This window comes from Mustela putorius, unplaced genomic scaffold (assembly GCF_011764305.1).
Source record: "Mustela putorius furo isolate JIRA1106 unplaced genomic scaffold, ASM1176430v1.1 tig00000127_pilon_pilon_pilon, whole genome shotgun sequence".
Classification (NCBI taxonomy): domain Eukaryota; kingdom Metazoa; phylum Chordata; class Mammalia; order Carnivora; family Mustelidae; genus Mustela; species Mustela putorius.
In genome coordinates this window covers 12498854-12518269 of record NW_025421288.1, presented here as the reverse complement: position 1 = coordinate 12518269, position 19416 = coordinate 12498854, and the positions used below count along the sequence as shown (strand labels likewise).

Sequence of the window (19416 nt, the reverse complement as noted above, 5' to 3'; positions counted from 1 at the left end):
TACCCACCCCCACCGCCTGCCTCTCTGCCTACTTGTGATCTCTGTCTGTCAATAAATAAATAAATAATCTTAATTAAAAAAAAAAAAAAAACAATTCTTCTGCATAGGACACTGAACTCCTGCCCCCCATGACCCGCTCCTATGTACGTACCAGACATTTATTTATATCACTTGTGGGTATTTATTTTATACTTAGGCCTTAGTTCAATACTATTTTATTTGTTTTCTTGCTCAAATTTCTTCAGCTGCAGTCACTGGAAACCCCTTCAGTGGGCTCCTGTGCTCCTTTGACAAACACCCTCCATTAGGGGCACTGTATAATTATTTGTATTCTTTTTTTATTTTTAAAGATTTTATTTATTAATTTGACAGACAGAGATCACAAGTAGGCAGAGAAGCAGGCAGAGAGAGAGGGAGAAGCAGGCTCCCCGCTGAGCAGAGAGCCTGATGCGGGGCTCGATCCCAGGACCCTGGGATCATGACCTGAGCCAAAGGCAGAGGCTTTAACCCACTGAGCCACCCAGGCACCCCAATTATTTGTATTCTTTTCAGCATTTCCCTACTTGTTGACTCTAAAGGTCCTTTGGGATTATCTGGCATATTCCCTGCCCAGCCCTAGAGTCAATCACTTCACCAGTTCTCCAGGGAACCTTGTTCCTTTTACAAAGAGTGGTTTTTAGGGGCACCTGGGTGGCTCAATGGGTTAAGCATCTGACTCTTGATCTCAACTCTGGTCTTGATCTCAGAGTCATGAGTTCAAACTCTGTGTTGGGCTCCATGCTACATGTGGAGCCTACTTAAAAGAAAAAAAAAAAAAAGAAGGGTATTTAGAAACCAAGATCAAGGGGGGCGCCTGGGTGGCTCAGTGGTTTAAGCTCTGCTCAGCAGGGAGCCTGCTTCCCTATCTCTCTCTCTCTCTCTCTCTGGCTGCCTCTCCGTCTACTTGTGATTTCTCTCTGTCAAATTAATAAATTCAAAAAAAAAGCTTTTAAAAAATTAAAAAAAAAAAAAACCAAGATCAAGGGCAAGGTGCATCTTTTTTTTTTTATTATTATTATGTTGATTGTCTTGGGATTTCTAGCTGTTTAATCATTTCAGCTAAAAAGAGAGAGAGGGAGAGAGAGAGAAAGAGGATGATTTAACCACTTTCCCCCTACATTTATACATATTTTTACATTCTTCTTTTAACTGCATCTTTTATTTTGTTCTTTACATTTTTTTTTAAAGATTTTATTTATTTACTTGACAGAGATCACAAGTAGGCAGAGAGGCAGGAAGAGAGAGAGGACGAAGCAGGCTCCCTGCTGAACAGAGAGCCCGATGCGGGGCTCGGTCCCAGGACCCTGGGATCATGACCTAAGCTGAAGGCAGAGGCTTTAACCCACTGAGCCACCCAGGCGCCCCTGTTCTTTACATTTTTAAACTGGAAATACAGTCACATGGAATTCATGAAATACAAAAGAGTAATTGCATTTTATATGCAGTTTTTATCTTTTTTTTTTTTTTTCCACCTGATACTATGTCCTGGGCACCTCCCCATATTCTTCGCAGGCTGGTGGGGCCAGCGCTGTTACTCCTGTCATCCCTACCCCATTACTAACCCCCTTTCCCTTCTGGAAGTTTCATCCTTCGCAGCAGAGGCCTTCTAGATCTGACTTGCAGATCTCTGCTCTCTTCGTGTCAATTTCCATTTTCACTATAATTTTGCTTTCTGCTCTCAGCTTTCCATCTGATCTTTCAGAAGGTTCTCACCTGTGACTATTGTTTTTTCATATTTCCTCTTTTGAATTGTTAATGTTGGAAATGATGTCTTTTTGGTTTGGGGAAACTGTATATGGCCTATGTGCGCCCACTGTGAGGCTCCTATTAGACTCTCCCAGGCTCTTCTGTGAGCTCTGACTCCGTGGGAGCCCCCTTGTTTGGCTTGCCCTCACTCTCTGGAGGCACTGAAGTCCACAAGCCGACTGCCATTGATTTCTTCGCCAGTGCAAATATGCAGGTTCCTCTGGCTTCTGATAGGGCAGGCTCTAGGGTTCTGCAGTGTACCCTGACAGACCCCACCCACCCACCCTTCCTCCCCTGGGACTGAAGCACTTGTTCCCTGGTGGCTTGGATCGAGGGCAGCCAGCTGCTCTCAGTGGAGTCCCTCTCCTGAACTTGATCTTGGACAATGGAAGCTGCCTGTCCCAAGGTCACGGCCCCTTCCTGGGGCAGCTTCGTTCAATGACTGGCTGATGTCGGGGCATAAAGACTCAGGCCCAGCCCCTCGTCCCCCTGCAGAGAGCCCTGTAGAATGACCTGAGGCTCTGCTCTGGCCCCATCTCAGTCCAGAGCCTTCTTTGGTCTATTTCTGCATCCTGCACTTCCCCATGGGTGTCTGTCCCAAAAACCTGCGTGATAAACTCTTGCACTCGAACCCCAGGCATCTCCGAGTCTGACTTCCAGGAACCTAACTGCAAATGTGTCTCTTGGGCAGCAGAAAGTCCACACGTAGTGGACGAAAAGGGAGCCTTTGTTCGAGGGACCTGGCTGCAAAGCACTCAGCAAGCCAGGCCCTCCGCAGAGCTGTGCTGGGCAGGACACTGTCCTTTCCCAGCTGCAAACTGAGGGGCCCATGTGGTGGACAGGAACACTCTGCAGCCCCCAAAGAGGGTCACTTCTGCTGTAGGGAAAGAGTTGAACAGTAAGCGTGGAAGTAAACGAAGACCGCCCAAACGAAACAAGCTGAGGCTACTGAGTCAAGCTTGCTACAGCAAAGAAGTGAACCACCATTGCTCATGGTTAGCAGAAACTCAGGTAGGCTGAAGGGCGGGACGGTTCTATTGTGGGGAAGGGAAGGCTCCACGTGTGCCCTGATTGGAGGCTGTTGGCCTGGGAAGTTGTAGGCAGACTGCCTAGAAGTGGGTAGTCCTATGTGACTGGCAAGGGGAGCATACTTGGCTTCCCGTGGTTGGCCTTCAGTGAAAGCAGGGACAAAAATTATGGAGATGGGCAGTTGTTAATAAAATCCTGGCCATACCGGGCTGGTTGTTGCGAGAGTGATGTTTACCTTCCTGCATTGTTGCTAGAGATCTCAGTGTGGCTGCCTGCAAGTCTGACTTAGAGCAGGCTCCTTTCCTGGGTCATGATCTTACTGTCAACGGTTTGAGCCCTGCACTGGGTTCCGGCTTGGTATGGAATCACCTGTAGAGTCTTCCTCCCTCCCCTTCTGCCCCTTCTCCTGCTCATGCTTTCTCCCTCTCAAATAAATAAATAAATAAATACAGACTTGAAAATAAACTGATATGCACCTAATAACACAGCCTTTTAGTAAGTAAAGCAAAAATGGATAGAACACCAAAGAGAAATGGAAAAGCTGTAATTCACAGGCTAGGTTAGCCCTTCTCTCTCACTAATTGACAGAACAAGTAGACAAAGAATTAGTAAGGATATAGATTTGGAAAACATAAATAGCGAACAGCTTGATTTATGGGTATAGAGCAATGAAGATCACACATTTTTTTTCAGGCACACTCAGAACATTTGTGCAAAGTGACCATATCCTGGCCCATAAAGCAGTTCCAGAAAATCTCAAGGGATGATATACTACAGCACATTCTCTCTGACCGCAGCACAACTAATTAGAAACCAAAATGAAACAAAAAGTTGGAAAATCCCTATTTGCTGGGAAATAAAGACACACATATTCAAGTAACAAATGAATACAAGGAATAATTCAGACAGGAATTGAGAAAAACTTTGAATGAGAAAAATAATAAGAATACTATATCCCCAAACTGTGGGGTACAGAGAAGGCATTTTTAGTCTCATACACATATCTTAGAAAAAAAAGACAGGATGGAGCATTAACGGAATAAATATCCAACTCACAAGTTAGATGAGAACCCAAGTGTTAGAGTGTTAATGGGAAGATGCCAGTAGAGAGGGACAAGTACATCAGATGGAAGGGGAATTGTTGGCTGGCAGTCCTGAGTTCTACAAAAAACACTGGATATCAGGTGAGGAGATCATCTTCCACAGGAGGGAACTCCTCTTCCATCTTAATAGGAAGGGAGAAGGAAAGGGTGGCTGTGGGCCAGGCCTGCCTGTGTGCCAGTGGAGAGGGGGAGTATGGGGCTTTGAAGAGGGTGGAAGGAAGTAGAAGCAAAGGGCCTCCGAGGAAAGTGTGGGAGTTCTGGCAGCCCAGAGGGCCCTGCCAAGGCTGGACACCACGGGTCTTCTTCAGCACCCAGGTGTAGGCAGGAAAGAGGTAGACTGCTGGACTCATCCAGGGACATGGTGTTGCCATATGGGCAAGCTGAAGAACACAGAAGTTGAAGTTGTTGCATTAGAGTGACTTGCTTGTTGGATCGCAGAATCCCAGCTGGAGGATGGCAGGGCAAAGGGCAAGAAAGCAGAGAGGGGAACGGGCTACAGGTAGGGGGAGGCTCATGGGCAGGTGCAGTGGGAGTAATGAGGTTGGATAGCTGGAAGGATGGCTCAAGAGTGGGGAGCCTCTGCACATGAATGATGACAGGGTCCTGAAATTGTGGTTCAAGTAACAAATGGACCCGTGCAATAATTCAGATAGGACTCTGAATCAGAGCGCACAAACCATGGAAGCCCCCTTGATGATATCAAAGGAGGGATGGGGGATGACAGTGGCCTGATGCCATCAGAGGTGGGATGCGGAGGTTGGTAGAAGGCAGTGCCCAGGAGCGGTAGAGGGTGGTTCGTCTGAGGAACAGAAGCAACTTCATGTGCATTTTTCAAGGCATGGGGCCTTTTTAGGTAGCATCTACGCCCAACATGGGGCTTGAACTCATGACCCTGACATCTAGAGTCACGTGCTCTACTGACTGAGCCAGCAGGCTGTCCAAACGTTAGAATTATTTTCTCAAGTTCCAAAAGAAAACAAAATGAGGATTTGGATTTTTTTTTTTTTTTTTTTTTTTTAAGAATTGCTTTAAACCTGGGCACCTGAGTGGCTCAGTGGGTTAAGCCCCTTCTTTCAGCTCAGGTCATGGTCTCAGGGTCCTGGGATCAAGCCCCGCATCGGGCTCTCTGGGAGAGCCTGCTTTCCCCTCTCCCTCTGCCTGCCTCTCTGCCTACTTGTGACCTCTATTTCTCTGGCAAATGAATAAATAAATAATCTTTTAAAAATTGCATTAAACCTGTGGATTAACTTGGGAAAATTGACATCTTATGAGATTTCATTTTTCAGTCCAGAAACGTGATGCACCTCTTTGCTTACTCAAGTTTAAGTTCTCCGTATAAAGCAAATCAGAAAGCCTGTGTAAGTCCTGAATGTTTCTACTAATGTATCCCTAGGTATTTTATAATTTTGTTATCAGAGTAACAGATGTTAAAATTTTTTTAAGGGTGCCTGGCTGGCTCAGTAGGTAAAGCATATGACTCTTGATTTTGGCATCATTAGTTCAAGCCCCACCATTGAGTGTGGAGCCTACTTTTAATTAATTAATTAATTATAAAAAATTTTTAGCTTGTTACTGTTGGTATACAAGAAATCTACTGTTGTGTATTTATTTTGCATCCAGACAGATGATTGACTTGCTCTTACAAAATTTTTTTTGTTCTTATAGCTTTTAACTGACTTTTTTTTTTTTTTTTAAAGATTTTACTTATTTATCTGACAGAGATCACAAGTAGGCAGAGAGAGGAAGGGAAGCAGGCTCCCCGCTGAGCAGAGAGCCCGATGTGGGGCTCAATTCCAGGACCCTGAGATCATGACCCAAGCCGAAGGCAGAGGTTGTACCCCACTGAGCCACCCAGGCGCCCCTTTTAATTGACTTTTAAGTCGACTCTTTTAGACATTTGAGGTAATTATATCTCAGGTTCAGGACCATAAACGTGCAGGTATTCTCAACATCACGTCACTATCTCAAGCCTATATCCTTGCAGCAGCCGCTGGGAGAGGGAAAGGCAAGCAGAACCCACATTCCAGGGACAGAAGCTGAGTAGCCTCTGAGTGCCGGGCTCCAGCTCACAGTTCAACCGAAGCTCACGTCCTCTCAATGACCTTCCTCAACAATAGTTTCTTTTGTCTCGTTGGTTTCTCTTAGCATAATGCTTTTGAGATTCTTCAGTGTTGGTGACTACTAACAGTAATTCTGCCTTCTATGGCTGAGTAGTAGTCCATTATATAGATGTACTGATTGTTATATCCTCTCACCCACTGATTGACATTTGAGTGTTTCGGCTTTTGGCAATTGTGAATAAAGTTGCTGTAGACATTTTCATGCAGGTGTTTGTGGGTGCATATGTTTTCATTTCCTTTGGGTAATTAGCTAGGAGACTGTCAAACTTAGTATTTTTTTTTTAAAGATTTTATTTATTTATTTGACAGAAAGAGAGAGATCACAGGCAGACAGAGAGGCAGGCAGAGAGAGGGAGAAGCAGGCTCCCCACCAAGCAGAGAGCCCGATGTGGGGCTTGATCCCAGGACCCTGAGATCATGACCTGAGCTGAAGGCAGAGGCTTAACCCACTGAGCCCCCAAACTTAATATTTCTGAACACTATAAGTGATGGGTCAGGAACATCAGCCCAATAATGCATACAGAATTATATTTCTATCCTCATCATTACCAGTCTTTTTCGTCTACAAATTCTCATAATTTTTATGTCCTTAATTTTCTGTTTATGGAGTAAAAAGGAAGCTTCAATTAATAATGACAATGAAGGGCTGAGCATGAAGGGAAATTTTTGCCCATGTTTTTTCCTCCAGGAGTGATGGTTCAGAATTCACTAATTCGGTCTTCATGGAAACCTGGCTGAACTGGACTACCCTGAGTAACGATAAAACTGAGGCACAGAAAGACCAAACCTCTCGCTCACTGTCCCCAAGCTAAAAAGTGGAGCTGGAGTTTGAAGCCAGGCAGGGTTACTCCAGAGCATGGAGTATATTCAAATAATAACGCAATTCAACAACTAAGAACACTGGGCTCTGAGTTTATTATTAGCTCTTTTGCATAGAAAGCACTGGAGATCATCTGTACCCTGAGAGAAAAGCCTTCACTTAACGGAATCCACTACCACCAACAGCAGCGCAGAGCCCTGCTCTCTACTCTTCATAATACTCTGCAGAAGCAGCTATGCAGTTCCCAGAGCTATGCTTGACACCAGGCTCCAGGTAAGCCCAATTCACTGGAAAGGTGCAAGATTCCTCTACAAGAGAATGAACTTCCCTGTCTTCTGGACCATCATGGCAACATAGTGCCACTGTCATCTGAAAACCATTTTCTAGTAACACCTTGGGCTGGGGGCTTGCAAATATTTTCTGTAAAGGACCAGGCAGTACGTATTTCAGGTGTCGTGGGTCATACACAGTTTTTACTGCAATTATTCAACTCTGTCCTTGCGGTGCAAAAGCCTAGACGATACCTAAAAGGTGTAACCGTGTCCCAATAAAACTTGACTTGCAAGAGCAGACAGAGGCCCAACAGACCGTTCCCTAGACTAGGAGGTCTTCAGGGAGGCGCGTGTCTTTACCTTTTTAATTTCAGCCTCAGCAGTAAAAATCGTCCTGATTTTGCCGAAGAGGAAAACAGCCGCAGAAACCGATTTCTGAGGAAGTCCGGCGCAGAACTACAACCGGCCAGTGGGGATATCTTCTCCTGAACACAGACGCTGCCCTTGCTGGAAGCGAGCGAGCTGGGGAGATCAGAGCAAACTCAAAGCAAAAGCATCTTGTCCTCGCGACGCCCCGCACCTGGCCTGGGTCGCGGCGAACTCGCGTGCGCAGCGCAGTTCTACGCCACTCGAAAGGAGGAGGTCGAACTGGGGCTGGCGGCTCTCGACTGCCTTTCAGGCGCTCCCCGCGCTCCGAGCAGGGAGGTGACCTCCTCTCCGCACACCGCCTGGCTTCGTCTCTCAGCCAGGACCCCAGGACCCCAGGACCCCAGGGCAGGCTACACGGCGGCCTGAAAATAAAGCCTTCGGAGACCAGCCTTCGCAGACAGGCTTCCTTCGCACGTGGGGGTCCCGAGGGAGCTTTACACAGAGCGGGGTTCGGTCACACAACCAGCCATTCGCACAGCCTCCGTCTAGGTCAGGTGCTACGCACGTTCCCTCGCGCTCCACGCGGCCCCGTCGTTCCCCGGCGTCTCACAGCGGCCGGACACGGGGTCTCCGCTTCTGCATCTGTGAAAGAGGCACGAAGCCCCCACAGAGCTGTGGCACTGAACCTGCAGGTCAGACACGGAACCCCGCGCGGGGCCACCACCCCCACGACTCCTTACCGACTGGACCCCCCCGGGGCTGGGCTGAGTGGGAGGGAGGAGGGCGGCACTGAGGGCCACCCCAGGGCGCGGGCCCCTGCGCGCTGTCGGGGCTCGTCCGAGCTCCCACAGGCCAGCTGCTGAGGCGCAGCACCACCACTTCCGCCGCACGCCAGTCCGAAACCGCGGCTCCCGGCCGCTTCCGGCCACGAGCTCGACGGAGTCCGAGCCGCCCCGCGGTGGGCGGAGCCTGAGGACAACCACGCCCCTCGCTTCCGGCACCCTTTCGGCGGCTCCTGGCACCGCGGGCCCCTCCCTGCTCCGGGCGGGGCTGCCCCGCCCACTCGAGCCCGCCTCCGGTGACGTCAGTTCCGGGGCGGTCCGGGCGGGGCCCGAGCTGGGGCGGCTGCCTTGAGCAGTCTTGGCTCCGGTGCTCTGCTCCGCTGCCGGCCACGTCTCCACGCCGGGCCGCGGGTACTTCCCCCGCCGTCCGACGGCCGCCCGGCCGCCGCAGGCCTGCCGCGCCCGGGTAAGGGGCCCGCGCCGCCGGCCGGGGAGCTGTTGTCACGGCTCCCTGAACCGGCTTGCGAGCGAAGGAGGGAGGTGGGGGCAGGAGGAAGCTTGAATGGGGGCACAAGAGGCAAAGATCAGTGGGGGCACAGGTGCAAGACGAGGAGGCCAGGAGGGAGGAAGGAACGGAGGGAGTCAGGTGGGGCACCGATGGGGGACCGAGAGGCCGGAGCGGGGGGAGGAGGGCTGCAGGGGGTATCCCTAACCCGGGGAGAGGCCGGCTCGTTGGAGTTTGGGAGCGGAGGGTGGGAGAGTCGGGACACTCCCAAATGCGCGGGGAACTGAAAGGTTTTCCCGGGGCAAGGCTGGGCCCCAGAGTGCTGCCCTCCAAGAAAGAATTGGCTTTTTAGGTGACCCAGGCCTTCCCCAGGCCCTCCACCTGGGAGGGGTTGTGCCTTTCCATCCGCCTGCCTCCCTCCCCCGTGGGAGCCCGGTGGCTGCTTACTGTGTGCAGCTCACGATCGGGCTGAGAGGCGGAATCAGCATCCACATGGTTTGCCATAAGACATAAACATCATGCTTAGAAACCTGCCTATCCCAACATGCAGTTATTTTTACCACCCGGAGGAAGCATCTTTAAAAATTTCCCTGAAATCGGTGAGGAAAATATTTAAAATACGAATTTTCCACCTATAGTCAGGACTTGCTTCATGGACAAAGGAGTGCCAGATTTGCCCACAGTGCCAGCGAAAACTAGCCTTTGATCAGCATTTAGCTGTGATACAAAAAGGTGCAGAAACTTACAGAACTTAAACTTACAGAAGCAAGCAGGGTAATTAGGATGATATCCACTTCAGTTCCCATCTGCCACGAAGACACGTCCTTTAGACCACAGGGCAATGTCTGTATACGCAAAACCACACACCTGTGTTCCTTGGGTTCTGCTGCCAAAGTTCAGCCAGGTGAGGTGCTGGGATTAGGTATCTAGGGTTTGCCCTGTATTTGTTTTCTGCACTTCCTGCTCCTTGCTGTATAAAGCTTGTCCAGCTTGGGGTAGGGGCCCAGGCCATGCTGCTGCTGATTTAGATCTTACTGGACTGATAGAATGTGGGGGTGACACCTATAATCCCTTACCAAGCCTAAGGGTTACTTGTATAAGCTCCTGGGAACAATCTAGGCCAGGAGAAGGAAGCCAGCCATTCAGAGTCTGCGGCCATGTAATCAGCATGTAACAGGTTCCTAAAAGAGTTTTTGTAAAACTGAAGCCAAGGGGTAACTGGGTGGCTCAATTCGTTGAGCATCTGCTTTCCGCTTGAGTAGTGATCTCAGGGTCCTGGGATCAAGCCCCATGTTGGGCTCCCTGGCTCAGTGGGGAGCCTGCTTCCTCCATCTCCCTCTGCAGCTCCCCCTGCTCTTGCTCTCTCTTTCTCTCAAATAAATTTTAAAAATCTTTAAAAAAAATCAAGCCAAGGTTGGGAACATAATAATGCAGAGACAAGGGGTATTGGAAGGTATCATGAGATCATGGACCAGATAAGGATCAGGAAGTTGACACCTAGGGCCACAGTCCGGGGATGCCTTTCTAATGGAGGGTCACCTGGCTCGGGGTGCTCCCCCCCAGCGGAACTTGTGGGGAGCTGACCGCTGAAAAAGAGGGGATCCCAGAAGCAGCCCCGCCCCTGTCTCTCCACCTGTGGGTCTTCCATTTAACAGTAACTTCATTCTTTCTTGTTTATTCCCTTCTTGCACCAGTGGTCTCTTTTCTTTCCATCTATTATAGTCTGAGGCCTCGAGCTACCTAGTCTCCCTGCACCCTAATAATGAGAATGACTGGCCGGCCCCTCGCTTAAAGCTTTGGGAAGCCTTTGCAGGACGGAGTATCATTTAAATCTTGCTCATGGTTTGTCCATTGTGAGTCAGCTTACAAAGATCAGTGCAGGTCCTCACACGTGAATCTTGACATTTAGAATGTGCTTTTGGAAAGTGAAGGCAGAACCTTCCAGACAGATGAAGTCACGGCCCAATGAGGGGCCTGTTCTGGACTCTATGGGTGGCCAATTCCCATCTCTGTAGGAGTGACCACCAGCGCCAGGGGCTGGGAGTACATAAGCAGTGATGGTGTCCGGTAGAAGTTTCTAGAGAAACTTGTGGAGTTTCTTTGACATAGTCTTAGAAACATGCTCCGTCTGTGCACCCACATGTGTTTGTAACTGTGTGTGCAATTGCACACATGTGTGTGTGCGTGTGTGTGCCTGTGTGTACACCTGTGGGAGTTTGTATTAGAGAGTAAGCCCATGGGGGTCCTCACCATCCCCACCTCCTAAGGAGGTGAGGCGCTATTTCTTAATCTCCCAAGTTTCCATTAAATAGTCACCAGGGAGAGAAACATTTGTGCTGGTTACTGTCTTTGCATTACAACTGTCCTCCTGATTCCTCTGAAGTTGTGGCTAGCTCCTAGAAGAATGAAGTTCCTGATACATAAATTATGGAGTTTCTCTAAATCATTAAAATCTACATGTGAAAAACTATATCCAGCAGGGTTACTCTGTGCCTCTCTGCCCCTGCAGCTCAAATACCTGAAGAAAATCAGACATCGTTTTCCTTCATGGGTCGAAATGTTTTCCAAAATGCTTGTGCAAGAAAAAAAAAAATGATGGAAAATGAAAATCACCAGTAAATTTGTTCCCCAGGCATAACTATCACTAACGCTCTGGTGTAAATCTCTCCAGATCCCTTAACCAATGTCTATTTATTTATTTTTTTAAAGATTTTCTTTATTTAACTGACAGTGAGAGGGACAACGAGAGAGGGAACACAAGCAGGGGAAGTGGGAGAGGGAGAAGCAGGCTCTCCGCGGAGCAGGGAGCCCGACATGGGGCTCAATCCCAGGACCCCGGGACCATGACCTGAGCCAAAGGCAGACGCTTAACTGACTGAGCCACCCAGGTGCCCCAACAAATGTCTGCTTAAATAAAAAGAGAATCCTGGTGCATATACTGTTGTATGACCTGCTTTTTTTCATCTATTGGTACATGTGGCCCATGTCAATAAAGAGAAAGCTATATATTTTTTTAAGACTTTATTTTTAAGCAATCCTTGTATCCAGTGTGGGGCTCGAACTCACAATCTGGGACCAAGAGCCACACATTCCACCGACCGAGCCACCCCGGCACCCGGAAGTTGTATATTTTTTGAACAGCTGCCATAGTATTTGATATGTGGGTGGGGCCATATCTTCTAAAACTACACCAGTTGTTTTGCTGTTATAAATAACACCATGATGAACATCTTTTTAGACCTCCATCTTTAGACATCCATCCACTTGCTTCCCTGGAAGAAATTCCAGCAGTAGAAAGCGCTCCATTGCCAAGTCTTGGCATTGAAAGTTTTTTTTTTTTAAGATTTTTATTTATTTATTTGAGATCACAAGTAAGCAGAGAGGCAGGCAGGGGTGGGGAGAGAAGGGAGCCCAATGTGGGGCTCGATCCCAGGACCCTGAGATCATGACCTGAGCCAAAGGCAGAGGCTTTAACCCCCTGAGCCACCCAGATGCCCAACATTGAAAGTTCTAATAGACATTGTCAGTCTCCCAGCACAACGGTCTATTTAAGGCTGTTCTGCCAGTGAATCCCTCCTCCCCAGGCTTTGCCCCCCTCTGCTTTACCTAAGGAGTATTTACTCTTTTTTGAACCGTAGATGCGTCTGTTCCCAGAGCGGGGCATCTGCCCATGTCCCACGTGGCCACAAAGCATGCCGTGGCCTGCAAGTGCTCCTCGAGGCTGCTCTCACCTCTTGCAAAGCCAGACCTCGCCCCGCAAGCACACGGTGCCAAGCCCGCCACTCTCCAGGGAGGACAAGGGCCCAGCGTGGGAGCTTGCCCGGAGCAGCTGCGTCTGGTGAGTGTCCACGGTGAGTGTCCACTTGCTCACCATTGAGAGGGCCCCTCGAGGGCTTCGCTGCAAAGTGGGGGAAAAGGACAGACAGCAGAGCCCAGAGTGGCCTGTTCTGTGGCATTTCATGGACAGCGGTTTTCCCTTCCCAGGTAGACCAGGAGGGCGGGGCTAGGAGCAGGGACAGATAGGAGGGGCTCGGAGCACATGGTCCTCTGTGGCCCTCTGCTGTTCTGGTGACACAGGCTCCCAAACCGCAGCAGCTTTCCTCTGGGCCTGGTGTTGAGATCTCGCAATGCTTGCCCCTCACCGATGCTGGGGCTGGGGGGTGAGGAGCCGCCTAGCAGCAGTCATCCTGGGAGGAGAGAGGCCAGAGTCTATCCCCTGACCGCCAGCGAGACAGTCCAGTCCATGTCTGTTCCGCATGAGGAGCTGAAAGAAAAGGAGGAAATCCATTCGGCACTGTGACTCAGTGCCTCTCTCCCTAAGCTCGATTATCCGCTCTGGAGTTCCTTCCAGTGCTAGAACAGGGTTGGCAAACTATGGCCGGGGGGCCGAGTCCCGCCTCCTGCCTGTTTTTGTAAATAAAGTTTTATTGGGACACAGCCACACCCATCGTTCACAAGTGTAGCTGAGACAGAGACGGCATGGCCCATGAAATCTAAAATATTTGCTGTCTAGCTCTTTACAGAAAAAGTTTGCTGACTCTGGCCTGGAGATTTGTAGCGAGGGGGGCAGCAGATGGCACTGGTGCCCGGGGTGCATGCAGGAAGCCTGGTCAGGTCATCCTCCCCACCCCCGGCGGAGCCCAGAGCCGTGCAGGGAGCATGTTGGGCCCGGCAGTGCTAGCATTTTAAATACATTCAGTAGATGTGAGCGGCCAAAGAAAGAGCCATTTAAATACATTTATTCACTGAGCGCCAGCTGCGTGGCCTCAGTTCATGGGGAGTGTGGCTTCTTTGTTCCCGAAACCTTCCAGTTTCAGTTCTTTCGTCTGTGGCATTGGTCTGTGTCTTCTCTCCCCACCCTGCCCCCTACTTGTTTCTGTCAGAACAAAGAATGTCTTTTGCACTCAAGAAAACAGATGCGGGGGCGCCTGGGCGGCTCAGTCGGTTGGGCGTCTGCTTTCAGCTCGGGTCATGATCCCCGGGTCCTGGGATCGAGTCCCGCTGGGCTCTCTGCTCAGCAGAGAGAACTGCTTCTCCCTCTTCCTACACCCCTCCCCCGCTTGTCCTCTCTGGCTCTATCTCTCTGTCAAATAAATAAACTAAACCTAGAAGAAGAAAAGAAAAGATGCAGATTGGTAGCTTCTGGCCGAGTCCTCTAGACCTCTAAGCTCCCAGGAGCCCTTACGGACCGTTTTCCTGTCGTGGGGCTACTTTCCCACAGTCCCCTCTGATCACAGGAGCCAGAAAGCCACCGGGCGGCCACTCTCTACATGTCCCTCTCTGCCACGCAGGGGCTGCTTGGTGGAGCTCCTAGCAGGGCCAGATGGGCTTGTTGGGGCACACTGGTGGCTAAGCCTGGGGCAGGGCTAGAAACTTCAGGAATTCCACATGCCCCATGGGGCCGGGCCTGGGGGGCAGAGGTAGCTGGGCCAGATTTTGAAGGCCTCCTTGGCCGTGTTAATGAGTTTTGGGGTTATCCTGGGATAGTGTGGGGTCTGAGTGGAGGCAGTGGAGGCAGAATCATCTTTGTGGGTTCCAAGGATCTTTCTGGAAGCTGTGGGGTGGCATGCGGATCAGGGCCAGGATGGGGATGCATGAAGGTGATTCATTCATGACTCAGGGCTTGTGGAAAGACGGTGAGCCTGGCCCGATCACCAGGGGCCGCCTAGGTGTGGGGCCACTGAGGGTAGTGGGGAGTCCTCATGCCAGCTGAGGAGCCGATCAGGACATTTTCACTTAGTGTGACTCGAGTGCTGCCTTCCATGACGTCCTGTGCAACTCAAGAGCTTCATGGTAAGGGCCACTGGAAAGACCAAAGGCCTTGGGTGTCTGCGGGCCGGTGCCCTCGGGAGCCCCTGGGCCATTGCCTGCCCTCCTCCCAACAGGCTTGTTTTCAAATGAGGTGTTTAGTCATGGGACCAAGCATGACTGCGTGTGACTGCATCATTGTCTGGAGAGGACCTGGACCTTGCTGACAGCCACGCGGGTCTCAGGACAGGATTAGGGGCCACCCAGGACCAGGAGGGCGTGAAGTGATGGGACTCTTAAGGCTAGTGGGCCCCTCTGCTTCCCAGTGCACCCCTACAGTGAGGGACACCAGCCGACCAGCACACTGGAGGGCCCCGGGGTGAGGGTGGAGAGACCCCTGTGTGCTCGAGAAGCCAGGTCTAGCTGGGCCCAGTCCTCCTCTTGGTGAGGCTCAAGCTGTTGTGGCATTTCTGGAAGTTTCTGCAGATAGCTAGGTGACCAGGTCGTCGCTACTACCTCTGTCTCTTGCAGTGGCACCCCCTGGTCTAGTCCTTCAGGCTCCTGCGGCCTTGTCCCCTTCTGCCCGTGCTGCTACCCCTGCCGCCTCCTCACTGGGCTCCTGTCACGCCTGCCCCTCATCTGTCCCTCCTGCCCAAGCATCTTCCCGTGCTGGTGACACACCGGCCTCGGTGCCCCCGCAAACCCCAGCTGTGCCGTGGTGGTCCTCCAATCTCCGGTCTGATCCCAGGTCTCAGCACGCTGTCTCCCCGCCTCTGGCCCCGGTGCTGTCACCTGTTGTGCTCTCCCCCACCTCCCCCCACACCTTCCCCACCAGGCGGATCCCACCCATCCTTCAGAACATGGCCCACCTGTCGCCTTCCCAGGAAGCCTTCCCTGGCCACGCCTCTCCACCCACCAGAATTCAGTGGCTCCCCTAGGCCCCACAGCACCCTGCCTCCCCCACTCACCTCTGGGGCCTCCACACAGAGGACCAGCCTCCGACTGACATGTCAAGGCCTTCCCGTGCACCATCCCCTGCCTGCTCCAGGCACGGAGTCACGCCTCTCCTCTATGCTTGCAGAAGCTTGCAGTGACCTCTTTTCTGTGTTTCCTCCTGGATGGCAGGCTGCCTAGAGGACAGAGTTGTGTGGCTTTCGTCTTTTTGTTCTACATGCATTGCCCGGCCCATGAGCAGGCACTCGGGGAATATTGGATGGATGGTGGGTGGGTAATGGGTGAATGGGTGACACACGATGGACGGGGGCTAGTTGGCTGGCTAGCTAAAGGATATCTCCCATGTGAAAGGTGAGGTCAGCTCTTCTGCTCTTTCACACTAGGAACTCTGGGTGGGAAAGTGGGTGCTTACAAAGGTTGAGACACAGAATGAAAGTGGGTCGAGGAGTCTCTAAACCCATCAAATACAGGTGTGGGACAGGTCACTAGATTGCCGTGGATGAGAGGTATCACACTGTTCTGGGTGCCAGGCCCTGGTCAAAATACTCAGCTCGGTTTGCAGCCTGGACCTTCTAGAAGCCTCCGTGGCAGGCACCCCACCATGCCCCATGGCCCAGGTGAGGCTGTGCATTACTGACCAGACCTTTCTTGACCAGATCCTTCAGCCAAGCAGCAGGGAGTCACCAACAGCCGGAGGAGCGGCCAGCTGGGAGCCCCAGGGACTGCCCAGCCTGGCTCCTAGCTCACCCACAAGATGTGGACAGCCCTTGTGCTCGTTTGGATTTCCTCCTTGTCCTTATCCGAGAGCCAAGTGCCATCCCAGGATGCACGTAAGTGAGAAAACCCTGTGACTGCTGGTCAGGCCAACAGTGATCCCGAAGCATCCTGAGCCCACGGGACATGTGCAGGCCTAGTCCAGCGAGTTGCGAGCCCCAGAGCCGCCAAGGGCCAGCTTGGGGAGAAAGCTCCCAGGGGACTGGGCCTCTGAGCTCTGAGTCCTGACAAGGCCACTTGCTTGGCCCTGCACAATTTCTCCTATAAAACCCATCTTCACTGGGGGATTCGTCCGCTCACACATCATATATCTCATTACACTCCACACACTGACCATCCCCGGAATTCCTGCCACAAATCCTTCCAGAAAGCCAAGAATTGTTTTACGATGTGACTGTCTGTTGAGGATGTATCTGGTTTCTAAAGCGCATGTGGTGTGATGGGTTTTGTTAATGGTGAATCACACCTCTGAGGTGAGACTTTCCCTCTGACTGATGTTTTGGGAATTGGACCCAAGAGAGAAGTTCTTGAGCCTTCAACGGGCTCGGGTTCAGAGGACGAGGGAGTTCTTACGTCCAAGTGCCGAGTGCCCCTCTGCGGGGCAGCAGGCTGCGTGTGCTCACGCAGGAGGATAGGAGGGAAGCGTGTTCACGATTCACCTCCGTCGTTCTCACGGGGTTGAGGCCAAAAGGCCACCCGGGCCAGACTGACAGGCCACAAACTAAGACACTCTGAGCCATCTCCCTGCACAGGACAGAAAGTGACGGTATCTTTTTCTCCCTTTTCTGACTTTAAGGGCACTTAGTCCTCAACCAGACAGATAATCCAGCCAAGAAAAGTGTATCTGTGTTGACAGTTACCAGAGTCCTTAATGGAATATCCGGAATAATGACCGCAGTGACCCCTTCTCCTGTCCCATTGGCCATAGGGACCCCGGTGGCCAACGCCAGCTCTCCTGCAGTCACAGCAGGTAGAACACTCAGGACAGATGAGGGGACGGAAGGTTCCCCTGAACAAGTAGCCTCCAGGGCACCCCAGCCCCCTGCCCCGGCGGCATCACAGCGGACCCCATCCTCCACCGCCGTCCGTGTCCCCCACACACAGGTGCCAAGTGGCAGCCCACTGCCAGGGACAGCAGCTCTGACGACACTGGCCACCAGTGCTCAGCCCACCACTGGGCCTGTCATGACTGCCCACGCCCCGATGGGCACACACAGCCCTTCCCAGCATACCCCCGGCAACTCCACAGCCAGTCCCACGGCCACCTCGGGTTCCCAAGTGCTTAACGTGTCCACACAAGCCCCCGCCGTCCAGGCATCAACAGGCTGGCCCACGGCTGACACAGCAAGAGGGCCCACACCCACCCTCTCCAGCACAGCCTCGGAGCCCACCCGCCCATCCGTGACTCCCGTGGCCACCACAGCAGGGACCACCACCACAGCCCATGCCCAGGAGCCGACCACCAGCTCAGCGCCATCACCTGTACCCCCCACCAGCCCGACCCCCAAGGGGGAGGCCACGTCCCCCACGACCCGGCTGAGCCCTGCTCCATCAACACCTGGGGCTGCGGGGCCAGGGACAGCCCGGACACCCGAGCACGTGCCGCCTGAAACCCCTCCTGGCACGGCGTCCTCCGCCCCGACGCCGGGGGCTCCCGGGAGCACGAAGATGTCAGCCACAGACCTGTGCCCGCTCAGCACCCAAGGCCAGTACGTGGTGGTCACCACCAGGCCCCTCAGCCCGTCTCTGGTGAACAAGGGTTTCCTGCTGGCAGCGCTCTTCCTCGGGGTGGCCCTCTTCGTCGTCGTCGTGGTTCTGCTCGCCCTGCAGGCCTACGAGAGCTACAGGAAGAAGGAGTACACGCAGGTGGACTATCTCATCAACGGGATGTACGCGGACTCGGAAATGTGAGTGGCAGGGCGCGCCCAGCCCGCCCCTCCTGCCTGTTGCCTCTGAGACCAAACCAAGTGCTTCCAGATCCTTTTGGTGCAATTAGGAGGTAGGCTGGACGTCTCTGCACATTTCCTCGCGGTCGGATTAAGCTCACGATCACTCGAGAGTGGCTGCTTTTTCGTATTTATTTTTGTAAACAATCATGTCCAGGCGACGGGCAGCGATCGCGCCGTGGGCGGGGCTGCAGGGCCCCCGTGTGGATCCTGACCCGAATTAAAGCAATGACCACCTTCCATTCAGACCCGTGTCCCCCCATTTGTGAAGGTCGTGTCCTGTCCGCCATCGCGCCTGGGGGGCCTTCCTGGGACGCGCGTGATGGGGTTCATGTTCATCAGCATTTACGGTTAACACCGGGGTCTGGGGTCTGCTGTGTCTGCGCCCTTCCTGGGGCCTCACTGTTAATTCCGAACGTGCCTGTGCTCAGTGGGTGGGGGGAGGGGCGCCACAGGCCCTGGGCATGTCTGGCACCCCCTGGAGACAGGGCCTTCCCACAGATGTCCCTTTTCTGAATTGTTCACTGGTGCAAGCTTGGAGCCGGATTTGGGCACGAGAGAGCTGAGTCCCACGCGCTAAGCCGGTGAGCTGCCTGTTGTGGCGGCTCAGCCCAGACCTGCTGGGACGGATTCTCAGTGAACCCGCCCAGCTCACACTGTGCACTCGCCTCGTGGAAACCCAGTCAGCCAGTGTGGTGGGACTGTCCCTATTAGCACCTTGCCCCACGTCACCCCAGAAGGCAGGGGAGCCCCAGGCCTGAGTGCACCCAGGGCCCTCTCTCCCGAGCAGGATGATATCCCTGGGTTCCGATTCCAGCCCTCAGAGTTGACACAGAGTGCCTGTCCAGTACCGGCTGCTGTCCTCGTGCCTAACGCACTAACCTAACCCCCTGCTCAGCCCCAGCACAGAAGTACTAGATCCCCATCCTAAAGGTGGGGGCACTGAGGCACAGGAGGGGGAGACGCAGTCACCCACTGAGGGCCAGCATCGGGGTTAAACCCATTCTGGAGTCCTGTGTCTTTGGCAACTCACCTGCCCCTAGGGCATGGCCTTGGCTCTGCCTACCTGCCCCAGGCTGCGGGAGCTGGTGGGCAGCCCCTAAAGCTGTGTTCCCAGACCAAGGGTGACTTGGAGCGAGTGTGGCATGTTCTGGAACTCCGCTTCTTCATCTGTGGAATGGGGAGACCTGGAATCCCCTAGAAATGCCA

General features: G+C 52.5%; 2 protein-coding genes across 3 annotated transcripts; one reads left to right on the top strand and one right to left on the bottom strand.

Moving 5' to 3' along the window:
• Positions 1-6920: 6920 nt before the first annotated feature.
• Positions 6921-13030, bottom strand: LOC123388307. The gene is made up of 4 exons (XM_045067783.1): positions 13007-13030; positions 12534-12683; positions 8239-8733; positions 6921-8140 (listed from the first exon to the last, which is right to left on the bottom strand). The coding sequence occupies exons 1-4, from the start codon at positions 13028-13030 to the stop codon at positions 8105-8107; spliced, it is 705 nt and encodes a 234-aa protein (XP_044923718.1). The 3' UTR covers positions 6921-8104.
• On the top strand, positions 8579-18453 carry CUNH11orf24 (chromosome unknown C11orf24 homolog). Of its 2 annotated transcripts, none has more exons than XM_004759558.3 (4): positions 8579-8746; positions 12424-12623; positions 16144-16317; positions 17058-18453. In XM_004759558.3, exons 3-4 carry the CDS (start codon positions 16242-16244, stop codon positions 18170-18172), a joined length of 1191 nt encoding a protein of 396 aa, XP_004759615.1. In that variant the 5' UTR covers positions 8579-8746; positions 12424-12623; positions 16144-16241; the 3' UTR covers positions 18173-18453. The 2 variants fall into 2 exon arrangements, with proteins under 2 accessions (XP_004759615.1, XP_004759616.1); XM_004759559.3 differs by having other exon boundaries at positions 12424-12636.
• Positions 18454-19416: the final 963 nt, after the last annotated feature.